This window comes from Peromyscus californicus, unplaced genomic scaffold (genome assembly GCF_007827085.1).
Source record: "Peromyscus californicus insignis strain IS unplaced genomic scaffold, ASM782708v3 Scaffold_15__1_contigs__length_86483966, whole genome shotgun sequence".
Taxonomy (NCBI): Eukaryota; Metazoa; Chordata; class Mammalia; order Rodentia; family Cricetidae; genus Peromyscus; species Peromyscus californicus.
Genome location: NW_026294447.1, coordinates 27,487,976 through 27,500,629, shown reverse-complemented (window position 1 = coordinate 27,500,629; position 12,654 = coordinate 27,487,976). Strand labels below are relative to the sequence as shown.

The 12,654-nt window shown below is 41.2% G+C and overlaps 1 protein-coding gene across 1 annotated transcript; it reads left to right on the top strand.

The window, feature by feature from the left end:
- Positions 1-3,231: 3,231 nt before the first annotated feature.
- Clec14a (C-type lectin domain containing 14A) lies at positions 3,232-9,268 on the top strand. Its single transcript, XM_052738585.1, has one exon. The coding sequence runs from the start codon at positions 3,698-3,700 to the stop codon at positions 5,156-5,158; it is 1,461 nt and encodes a 486-aa protein (XP_052594545.1). The 5' UTR covers positions 3,232-3,697; the 3' UTR covers positions 5,159-9,268.
- The last annotated feature ends 3,386 nt before the right edge of the window (positions 9,269-12,654 follow it).

Sequence of the window (12,654 nt, the reverse complement as noted above, 5' to 3'; positions counted from 1 at the left end):
AGTTGAAATGTAATATATGAAAGAATAAATTAAAAACTGAAATTTTTTCTTAATAATTAAAGATAGTAAATAAATAGAAGAAAGAAAATATTTTAATTATTATGCCTTTCAGATTCAATTTTGAAGAGCTGTAAACTATGGAGTTAAAAGACAATATGTTGAAAATATTTTTTGAAGATATAGCCAACAATTTTATTTCATCTTTATAATTTGAGACTCTGACACTCTTGATCATGTCCTTCCTCCATCATTTGCTCAAATATAGCCACTTTTGTTTATTTGGTCATTGCTTAGTTTTAAGAACCAAGTGGTCCTCCACAAAGCCACTACCTAAAACAACAATTAAGACTCTGATAATATGGAGCCCCCATAAGACTAGACTAGGCCCTCTGGATATGGGAGACAGTTGTTTAGCTCGAACTGTTTGGGGGGCCCCCAGGCAGGGGGATCAGGATCTGTCCCTGCTGCATGGACAGGCTTTTTGGAGCTCAGTGCCTAGGGTGTGACACCTTGCATGGCCTTGGTGCAGGGGGGAGGGGCTTGGACCTGCTGAGTGTGCTAGGCTCTACTGACTCCTCATGGGAGACCTTGATTTGGAAAATGTGGGGGTGGGTTGAGGGGAAGACTGTGGTGTGGAAAGAGGGAAGAGGGGGGATCTGTGGTTGATATGTAAAGTGAATAGAAAATTTCTTAATAAAAAAATGAAAAAAAAAGACTCTAATAATACACCCTGCTAAAAGACCAGGCTCTTTGGCTGGTCCAGCCTCTTTCTTCCAACCAGTGGATCAATTGCCCAGCATACTATAGTTGTCTCATCTTCTTCCTTTTGTCTTGTTGAACTGTAACTATTTTCCTAAAATGTTTATGTATATTTAAAACATATACTCCGTACCTTTGAAGCTATAAAAAGTTATCTATGTATAATATTTTGTACTTTTTATCACTTAACATTGTGTTGCTAAGATTAAGTCATAACATTTCATAAATTTGAAGATAAAATATGCCATATTTATTGAATGAATATACTGCAATCTACTTATCATCTGCTTCTGGGCATTTTGATGGATTCTCATTTTTGTTGATATGAACAATACCACAATAAACATCTTTTACAAATATTCTGTTATGTGTGCAGGAATTCCTCTTGACTACACATATGTGCACACAAACACAGACACACAGACATAGACACACACACACACACACACACACACACACACACACTACATGGATGTATGCATACACAGAGGAATGCAATTTACTCTTGTCAAGTATTTGAAATTTGGTGGGGGTACAATGATATTTAGTAATCATATGACTAAAAAATAAAAGTCTTCTTTCTATCCATTACTTCAGGTTTATTATATATTTTGAATCATGTTAGTTGTAAGATAATAACTAGTTAATTAAAAATTAGACAAGTCTTCCTTTGGGGTGATTTTTCCCCTTAATTTTTTCACATGCTTTCAAGCACGGCCAGAGCTATGATATACAATTATTTTGGCCAGTTTGTTCCTCTCTTTCAATGCCCCACTACACAGAATGCCAGAAAGTAAGAGCATGCATTTATAAACCTCCCAGTTATCCACTCTTGCTTACTCTAGAACAGTTCTCACGCCAAGTGACTCTCGAAACATCTAAGAACTTCCACTGACTACTTAGCTCTGAAAAAGTTTTTGTCAAAATACACCACAGTACACGGGCACCGTCCTGAGATTCCAAAAGCATATAGAACTGATCTAAGAGATTATGCATTGTAGAAATTCACCGAATTTGATTTTCAGATTTTTCAAATTTCTTTCTTATAAAACACTGTCGCTTAATGTAAACACAGAGTCCTGTTTGTATATCTCAGGCATTAGAAAGGAAGAACAAAGGAATGTCCTTTCAATGTGAGAAACAAAAGAGTCCGAGAAAAGCCTGTGTAAAACTTGTCAGGCTAGTTTGGTGAGGATCCCTCCTGTCACTCTCCTCTTGGGATTCCTGGACTTCTCAGAGGAGTGACAGCAATGCTAGAAACAAGAGAGGAACACACAGATGCTACCTTGACATTCTCCTTCTTGTGTCTCGCTAACCTCAACAGCTCCATCCAGCAAAGCCGTCTTCAGGATGCATTAGAGATACATCAAAAAGTGCATCTGGATACAACAGAGATGGCAACTTTCACTCTGACTACAGACAATGTAGAAGAAGCGTGGTGCACCTTTGAAAGGGCTAAGCTGAAAGTCTGTCTGTTTCTAAGTACATGCTATTTGCCACTGTGAGTCAAGACAGATAAATATCACACTTTATGAAGCTCTATAAAATTCTCTAAGTTGCTACACAAACATAAAAGAGCATCCATGATGCTGACTTTAACCTTCCTTTCAAACTTTTATCTTCAGCTCCCCGCCACTTTCAACTGAGAACATGAGAACACAACAGCCATGGGAGCCTGGAGTGGCCGATTCCATCATCTCTTAGATTGCAGAGTATTATTTTCCGATGTAGAATGTGTAATGTAACAGAATAAATAGTTTAATTTTCAAAAAAGGTGTTTTGAACTTTTATGTTCTTTTTATACTTTCTGCTATAAATACCGACAGACAATTACGGGAGCAAAGATATTTACACAGTTCAAGGAGAAAATCACACACAGTTGTTCTTGGCCTTAACAAGACGTGAACTCATTTGCGTATAACCTATTAGCCTGAAGAATTTTTGCACCCATGTAGTGATGAGGAAGCTTAACAAGCTAACAGTTAGGACCTGTGGCTATTTGTCACCTTGGTGTAGATCTCACCCCACCCCGCTTCAAGGAACATAGGTATTTTAAAGATAAACAAATAGAAGTAAAAAGTAAACTTTTAAGGCAAGTGCTGACTAGAGGAGCGGTTTCCCATGGAAAATCCCAAAGGAATTTTAGATTCTCTGACTGGCCGTTAGCATGACTGAATTTCCTTTGACATATTAAAAGAGAGAGAGAGAGAGAGAGAGAGAGAGAGAGAGAGAGAGAGAGAGAGAGAGAGAGAGAGAGAGAGAGAGAGAGAGAGAGAGAGAGAGAGAGAGAGAGAGCGAGCCCCTGGAAATCAGCGGTTTAACAGCGAGACTTCAGGCTTAGAAAGACACAAGAACAATTCTCACAAGATTCCTTTCCTTGCTCAGGAAACCTCCCCAAGCCTGGAACAGTCTACAAATCATACTGACGCCAACTCCACAGTCCCGGACACAAACACAATGGGTGGATGTGGGCTTATGGTCACAGGCAAGTTCCTCTGCTCGGGTCCTTCCTGCCCACGATCATCACTGCATTCTGAGATCCAAAGTCCAGATAAGTCGTGAGCAAGGAAGGAGACTCACTTGATCTCAGTGGCAACTTTCTTTTCTCCTGCTTATCTACGTGGGGCATTGGACTCGGTTGGCCCAGTGTGTTTCCAGCGCTGAGGCGCCAGCTGTGTTCCTGACCCCTGAATAAATCAGGGCCACACGGAGCCTGGCAGAGCTCTAGACACATTTCCTGTCACGGCCTAGGGGAAGCAGTTGGCCAAGGGAGTCTGGTGGGGACTTTTGGCTGCTGGAGGATGAGGGTTCAGGAGAGGGGAGGGGAGGGCACACATGGTGGTAGAAAGGGCTGTAGAGGGCGGTGACTGCAGAGGCAGATTGGTTCCCTTGGACAAGCCAGGGACTTGGGAGCAGTTGTGCACCCTGAGTCTCCAGGATGAGGCCAGCGCTTGCCCTGTGCCTCCTCTGTCCCGCGTTCTGGCCCAGGCCAGGGAGTAGTGAGCACCCCACCGCAGATCGCGCTGCCTGTTCAGCCTCGGGGGCTTGCTACAGCTTGCACCACGCTACCATCAAGAGGCGGGCCGCCGAGGAGGCCTGCAGCCTGCGCGGCGGGACTCTCAGCACCGTGCACTCGGGCTCCGAGCTGCGAGCGGTGCTCGCTCTCCTGCGTGCGGGTCCCGGGCCTGGCGGAGGCTCCAAGGACCTTCTGTTCTGGGTGGCTCTGGAGCGTGACCGTTCCCAGTGTACGCTAGAGAGAGAGCCACTGAGGGGTTTCTCCTGGCTGTCCCCGGACACAGATGACTCGGAGGACGACACACTGCCGTGGGTGGAGGAACCACAACTTTCCTGCACCGTGCGAAAGTGCGCGGGGCTCCAGGTCACCGGGGGAGTGGAGCCTGCAGGCTGGAAGGAGATGCGCTGCCACCTGCGCGCCAATGGCTACTTATGCAAGTATCAGTTTGAGGCCCTGTGCCCCGCACCGCGTCCCGGAGCTGCCTCTAACTTGAGTTTCCGAGCTCCTTTCCGGCTGAGCAGCTCCGCGCTGGACTTCAGCCCTCCTGGGACCGAGGTGAGTGTGATATGTCCCGGGGACCTCTCTGTCTCCGCCACCTGCATCCAGGAAGAGACAAGCGCGCGCTGGGACGGGCTTTTCCCTGGGGCCGTGCTCTGCCCTTGCTCTGGGAGGTACCTTCGTGCTGGCAAGTGCGTGGAGCTCCCTGACTGCCTAGACCACTTGGGAGGCTTCGCCTGCGAATGTGCGGCGGGCTTTGAGCTGGGCAAGGACAGACGCTCTTGTGAGGCCAAACGGGAAGGACAGCCAACCTTTGCTGGGACCGAGCTGCCCACCAGGCACATATCAGCCACTCCAGCCAGCCCAGTGACAAACAGAACGTGGCCAGGCAAGCTAGGAGAGAAGCCCCAGATCACTGGACCAGACAGTTTTGCCACGTCTATTCCTGAGATTCTTCAGTGGGGAACACAGAGTACCTCACCTACTGTTCAAAAATCCCCACAAGTCAAGCCAAAAGTCACTGTCACACCATCAGGAAGCGTGATCCCCACATTGAACTACACATCTTCCCCCTCTGTTTCCCCGACTTTTGACTCCTCCACCGTGGTCTTCATACTTGTGAGCATAGCAGTAATAGTGTTGGTGATCTTGACCATGACAGTGCTGGGACTTTTCAAACTCTGCTTCCACAAGAGCCCTACCTCCAGGACAAGGAAGGAAGCTTTGGACTCACGGGGTGTGGAAAGCAGTGCTGAGGCCACTGCTTTGAGCCCCGATTCTACACATTGTACTGACAATGGGGTAAAGGTTGGGGACTGTGGTCTGCGGGGCCGAGCTGAGGGTGCCTCACTGGCTGGGTCCTCTCTTGGTTCAGGGGACACCTAGGGAAACAACCCAATGGGTGTGTCTTGTGCAGACTTTCAATTCCAATAAACGGGGAAAAAGAGATTTCTGCCATGATGATTCCTACAGAAGTTCCCCTTCCCATAAATGCTCTTTACTCCACGGAGGAGCTAAATCTGAAAAGCACATTCATTCCCTAAAAGTGGAAGAGGTGGTGGTGGGCCTTAGGCTGGTACTGGAAGACGGGGTGGATAATGGAAGGAGGCGTTTTCCTGTGTTCTGGGGAATTTGGAGAAGTTCTTGAATATTTCCAGTATTGGAAGCAAATAAATAACAACGTAATTTTTAGAACATTCATTCCATCAAAATGAGAAAGAAATGTCTATATTATTCAGGCTAGGAATACATTGGCTTGAAATTTTGAGGGAAATAATAAAACATTGCTTAGAAGCTAGACTAAAATGTGTTTGACTTTTGCAGAGGGGGTTTATTTAGGAATATAACATGCTGAGGAAAACCAATGACTGGAGAGGTATGCTGGGAAGAGGCAGCAGTACATTCTGTGCTTTGGGGGAAAAGTCCTTATAGCCCAGCTCTTTCAGAACTAATGAAGTTTCCCTTTATTCTGTTATCCTTTGCTTTCAAAGTCACTGGGACAGTGTGCTCTGCTATAAATCCTAAGTGCAATGTTGCCGGTTTCTGACTCTAGAAGCAAATTACAGTTGACCACCAATCCAAGTGTTTACTGTGTGTCCTTGCCCAAGGAAACAAATGATTTGTATCTTCCTGTTCCAATGTTTGCGCTTGCAGTGTAATGACCTTCTTCTCCAAACCACCTTGTAGACATCAGGATGCTGATCCTCACTTCCAATTACGATGATGTTAATTCTCAATTAAAACGTTAATGCTAAGTATTGATCTGAAATCTTCTGGGTGCATTAAAGCAAAAGAAGCTTGTCTTTTTCCAAAGTTGCTGGATTCTTGTGCCCTATTTGATCTATGGGGGAAAAAAACCTGAATGTCAAGCCATTTCTGTTTCTTCTCAATAGAGTGTGTATACAATGACAGTGTGTGTGCATCAGGGGACAGTTAGAACTGAACAAGAATCTTCACAGGCAAAGCTATGAGAAATAGCTTTCCACAGAATTAATAGTGTAAGAAAGAAATGATAAATAAAAGTGTAGCATCTTGTTATGACTTGAGGTATTAATAAATAATAAAAATCTCACATTTTCATGGTAAATAATTAAAGTATAATAAAAATAACAATTTTGTGGAATCCAAAGGCCTTGGAGAACATTTCAGTTAATATGCTAAGATTTTTTTTAAGTGTTGAAAAGGTTGGTGTGTGAAAAGATACAGTGAAATAAGCTTACCCACAGGAGGAAATTAAATTAGGATAAAACTTGGGCTATATTTTTCTAGAATCACTTTTTATACTCTTCATTGCACTGTGCATATTAAGGAAAGTTAATTTAAAGTTAGCAAATAGACAATTATAAAGTAATCCAGAAAATTAAGAGAGTTCAATATATGAATCTATGTTCTAAATATAATTCTTTGTGTTTAATATTATATCACTGAAGGAATAAATTGATAGATTGTCTCATATGTTGGATTATGTTTTAAATAGTTATAGTTAAATAAAATAAAAAATAATGTGAATCACCAACTGTTAATGCTCTTCAATTCTAAGTGGGAGCTAACAATTGCATGGGTAAATGGCTCATCCAAAATTCCTCAACTTGTCAGCTATGTATTTCAGTTTTACTTGCTCTTAGCATTATAGTTGTCCTCTCCACTGTATAATCTCTCAGTAGTGGTGAAACCTATTCTAGTAGAATATATCCCGTTTGATTTTATAATTTGAAAAATAGCCTCATCTGTAAGTGGACTAAACATACACACTCACACACATATTTCTGCATATATAGAGATATATGCACTTATATAATACATGCATAGCTAAGTGCATGTGTATGTGTGCAAATGCATAAACATAAACATTTTGTATTAAGGAAAGATGCCCTTATGTTATTCTTTCAACAAAACAGGGCATGCATAATTAACATCACACAACATGCAATAGATGACACTGTGGATCTAGGGCTCTAAATGCCCTTTGTGAAGAAAAAAATAATGGCAACCCAATTGCTTGGCCCTTGTCCCCTGTTATTCTCCTTTATGGATGAAAGAAAAATTAAAGAACATTATTTGTTTACATCTTAAATTTCTTGACAGACTAGACAACAAAGACCTTCCTTTGGTCTGACTATGGTGATGGCCTCCCAGAAATGTTAATACAATGGGAGAATAAGGCCAGTCAAACACACGATCTCTTGAGTCTATTTGTAGCTAGCGGTAATGTTCTTACTACTATTTCTCCACTATCTCTTACTTTCTCAACATCTTTGAGGTTAATTCCTTCGTCAGTTAAAACCTTCTGCTCTCACATTCATCTTTCAGTTTCCTACTCACCCATTTTCTTACAATTAAACATATTATCTCTCCTGCAGTCTTTCTTTCTACTCTAAACCCATCCAAATCTTACATAATAAGATCAATTTTTGCATAAAATGTGACTTCCCATGCACTTCAGTTCTTCTATTCTTTATACCCAGAGTGACTTCCTCTTCATTTGAGTCATCCATTCCATAGCCACACAAAAGAAGGTGATTCTAAAGCTCTTCCCCATCCTAGACCTCAAGGTCAGACTTTCATGTGCAAGTCTTGAAAATTGTGCTTTAATGAATTTTACTGGGATTAGAGGCAAATGGTTGTTGGTTGAACTTTGACAGTCTTTCTGTTTTTTTAGTTAGTGAGCCTTGCAAAGAATAGTAGCCTGAGATGGAAACATTTTTTCTACTTTTCTTTCTTTCTAAAATATTATACATACTGAGATAGAAAATTCACGAAAAACAGCTGTTTTGCATGAATGTTAAAGGGATAACCAACAACTCGCAGGTTCACAATTGACTTAAGGCTTGCTCCACAGGAAGAAACTCATATGACCAAGAATCATGGCTGGGGAGCTCATAGGCCCTAGGCATGAACCAAGTACCATTATTTTGCTAAACAGATATAGTATCAAACCTCCTTCCAAAAACTTATTGTTATAACCATAGATCTATGCAGCACCCACCCCCTCATTAGGGAAGCTTTTTTTTTGCAAAGGATTATAGTTAACAAAGAGACTCACAAACTCACAACTGGGAAAAATACAGAGAATGAGTGCCCAGCTGCCAAGTGGGCATCTGTGAGCTTTAAATCATGGAAGAGGGAACAGAAAGATAGTCAGAACCAAAGGTCATGGAGAGCTGCTCTTAAATTGTCCTTGGAACATGACAGAGCCATTGTGCTCATATACTCACAGCAATTGTGGTTACTTGCACAAGACCTGCACAAAATCAAGCCAGACAGCACTCTACATTGGAAGGGTCCAGAAGGCCTTACCTGCCATTGAAGAGTTATTGGCAGTTGGTAGTTTTGAGAGAGGGAGAATCAGTCTTCTTCACAGGTATGGCTCCTGGTAGGTTGCTCATTTTCCCAATGGATAGCCCTACATACTTCCAATTAGAATTTGGTGGATTAAGAAGAAAAAAAGAGAATATGAAGTTGGGAGGAAGATGTGGTGGTGTGTGGTATGAGAGGAGATGGAAGAGAATGTGAGCAGTGGAGAGGATTTTAAGTCCATGCATACAAGCAAGAAATTACCAAAGAATAAGAAAGTTCTGAAAACATAAAAAAATGAATAAAATTATGTCTTCTTCTCTAATACAAGAGACATTGTGTGAGAAAAGAATCTATTTTTCATAAGAGAGAAAAGAAGAAAAGAATATGTATCAAATAATCATTGAAATACAGTTATTTTACAGAACTGTTAATGAGTAAGTTGACAGATAATGCTATACTTTACCTCTGGACATGTTTCTGCTTACTTATTGTCCAACTTGCTGTCATTAAATTACTCATAGTATTGTACTTAGTAACATCCCTACTTCCATTTAGGTATTATTTCTTTGTTTTTTGTTTGTTTGAACCATGGATTAAAAGTTAGTTAATTTAGCTAATGATTAATTAGTTTTGATGTTCTTTTGTTCTTGTTGTTTATCTGTCATTTGTTAACAATTTTAATAAAGCATGCTTAGTGTATCATATTATCCTCCTATTGGAAGTATAATAAAAATGCAGCCGGGCGGTGGTGGCGCACGCCTTTAATCCCAGCACTCGGGAGGCAGAGCCAGGCGGATCTCTGTGAGTTCGGGGCCAGCCTGGACTCCCAAGTGAGTTCCAGGAAAGGCGCAAAGCTACACAGAGAAACCCTGTCTCGAAAAACCAAAAAAAAAAAAAAAAATGCAATAGACTTACAAAATTGTTCAGCCATCATTGTAAATAAAAGAACATTTTCATCACCAATATTTCTTCAAGCACAACTACTGTGGGATAATGCTTTTGTACACTGGTTTAATAAAACACTGATTGGCCAATAGCCAGGCAGGAAGTATAGGCAGGATAATCAGACAAGGAGAATTTTGGGAAGAGGAAGGCTGAGTCAGGAGACGCCAGCCCACTGTGCAGGGAGCAGCATGTAATGGCACAGAGGTAAAGCCATGGAACATATAGATTAACAGAAATGGGCTGAATTCAAGTGTAAAAGCTAGTCAGTAGTAAGCCTGAGCTAATGGCCAAGCAGTTTTAATTAATATAAGCCTCTGTGTGTTTACTTGCCTCTGAGTGGCTGTGGACCATGAGGGATACAGGAAAACTTCCAACTACACACAATTTTTATTGACACACATTAATTGTGGAAATTAATGAGGTTCATAGTTAAGTTTTCAAACATGGATTCCCAATTTTCTAAGAAAGCTCCATATTGATTTCCAAAGTGGTTGTACAAGCTTGCATTCCCACCAGCAGTGGAGGAGAGTTCCCCTAGCTCCACATCCTCTCCAGCATAAGGTATCTTCAGTGTTTTTGATCTTAGACATTCTGACAGGCGTAAGGTGGTATCTCAGAGTTGTTTTGATTTGCATTTCCCTGATGATTAGGGATGCTGAGCAATTCCTTAAATGTCTTTCAGCCATTTGAGTTTCCTCTGTTGAGAATTCTCTGTTTAGTTCTATAGCCCATTTCTTTCTTTTTTTAAAAATTTTTTTATTTTTATTTTGCAATACAATTCAGTTCTACATATCAGCCACGGATTCCCTTGTTCTCCCCCCTCCCGTCCCCCTCACCTTCCCCCCAGCCCACCCCCCCATTCCCACCTCCTCCAGGGCAAAGCCTCCCCCGAGGACTGAGATCAACCTGGTAGACTCAGTCCAGGTAGGTCCAGTCCCCTCCTCCTAAGGCTGAGCCAAGCGATCCTGCATAGGCACCAGGTTTCAATCAGCTGACTCATGCAATGAGCACAGGACCCGGTCCCACTGCCTGGATGCCTCCCAAACAGATCAAGCCAATCAACTGTCTCACCCATTCAGAGAGCCTGATCCAGTTGGTGACCCCTCAGCCATTGGTTCATAGTTCATGTGTTTCCATTCGTTTTCTTAATTGGACTATTGGGCATTTTGATGTCTAATTTCTTTAGTTCCTTATATATTCTGGATATCAGTCCTCTGTCAGATGTGGGGTTGGTGAAGATCTTTTCCCATTCTGTAGGCTGTCGCTTTGCCTTGTTGACCGTATCCTTTGCTCTACAAAAGCTTCTCAGTTTCAAGAGGTCCCATTGATTGATTGTTTCTCTCAGTGTCTACACTACTGATGTTATATTTAGGAAGTGATCTCCTATGCCAATGCGTTCAAGACTACTTCCTACTTTCTCTTCTAGCAGGTTCAGAGTAGCTGGATTTATGTTGAGGTCCTTGATCCACTTTGACTTAAGTTTTGTGCACGGTGATAGATATGGATCTATTTGCAGCCTTCTATATGTTGATATCCAGTTATGCCAGCACCATTTGTTGAAGATGCTTTCTTTTTTCCATTGTGCACTTTTGGCTTCTTTGTCAAAAATTATATGTTCATAGGTGTGCGGATTAATGTCAGGGTCCTCAATTCGATTCCATTGGTCCACATTTCGGTTTTTATGCCAGTACCAAGCTGTTTTTATTACTGTAGCTCTATAGCAGAGCTTGAAGTCAGGGATCGTGATGCCTCCAGAGGTTGTGTTATTGTACAGGATTCTTTTGGCTATCCTGGGTTTTTTGTTTTTCCATATGAAATTGTGTATTATTCTTTCCAGGTCTGTGAAGAATTGTGTTTGTATTTTGATGGGGATTGCATTGAATGGATCACATCTGTTGTTATCTGCTTCATGAATTACTTATTTACTCATCTGTTCATAGACCTTTAGGCTATATCCTGGCTGTTAAGAAGAATGCAGCAATTACCCAGATTGCAGGTATCTTTTTTGTATATTGATTTTATTTCCTTTGGATTTATACCCAACAGTGATATAGTTGGATTGTATGACATTTCTATTTTTTTTTTTTTTTTTTTTTTTTTGGTTTTTCGAGACAGGGTTTCTCTGTGTAGCTTTGCGCCTTTCCTGGAACTCACTTGGTAGCCCAGGCTGGCCTCGAACTCACAGAGATCCGCCTGGCTCTGCCTCCCAAGTGCTGGGATTAAAGGCGTGCGCCACCACCGCCTGGCAGGACATTTCTATTTTCAGTTATGCAGTTTCCGCAGTGCCTGTACTAGTTTACATTTTCACCAAAGTGTACACAAATTCCTTCTTCTTCATACCTTCAACTCCTTTTGTTATTTTGTTTTACTATTAATATTGTTATTATTATTATCATTATTTTTACCAACACTCATAGCCATTCTAACTGGAGTAAGATGGTATCTCACTATAGATTTGATTTCTGATTTTCTGATGCCTAATGATATTGAGTAGTTTTTCGTAAATTAATAACCATTTCTATTCCTTCTCCAGAGAAGTGTCTATTCAGATCTTCTATGCAGTGTGAATTGGATTCCCTGTTTGCCATTGTTTATATGTTCTGGATGTTAGCTCCTTTTCATATAGATGGCACACATATTCTTCCATTGGAGAAATCTGTTGCTGAAGTGCAGAAGTTTCATCCTACAAAAGGATTTTTGTTTTGGGGTTTTATTTTGTATGTTGTAATAGTCTTGGTAAATATTTAAAAATTTCCCTTTGTTTTTTGCAGACTCACACAGAAAATCATCGCATATGCTAATATCTTAGTGTTTAACTATGCTTTTCTCTAGTAGTTGTAGAATGTAAGGTTTTTGATTGATTTAAAATTGATTTTTGTACAAAGTGATAGATAGGTGTCAAGATTTAATCTTTTTCCTAGAGAAATACAGTTTCCCCAGGACTATTTATAAAAGAGGCCAACACTTCTGCAGTGTACATTTTTGGCACGTTTGCCTAAAATCAGGAGACTGAGAACTCATTGTATGTGTCTTACGTCTTCTATTCTGTTTCATTAGTCTATGTGCCTTGTTTGTGGGCCAATGCAATGCTTTATTGTTACTATGGTTTCGTACTATGTCTTAAAATAAAATACTATGAT

Excerpts from the sequence above, each read along its gene's own strand:
- Clec14a (XM_052738585.1), top strand. The coding sequence starts at position 3,698 with ATGAGGCCAGCGCTTGCCCTGTGCCTCCTCTGTCCCGCGTTCTGGCCC.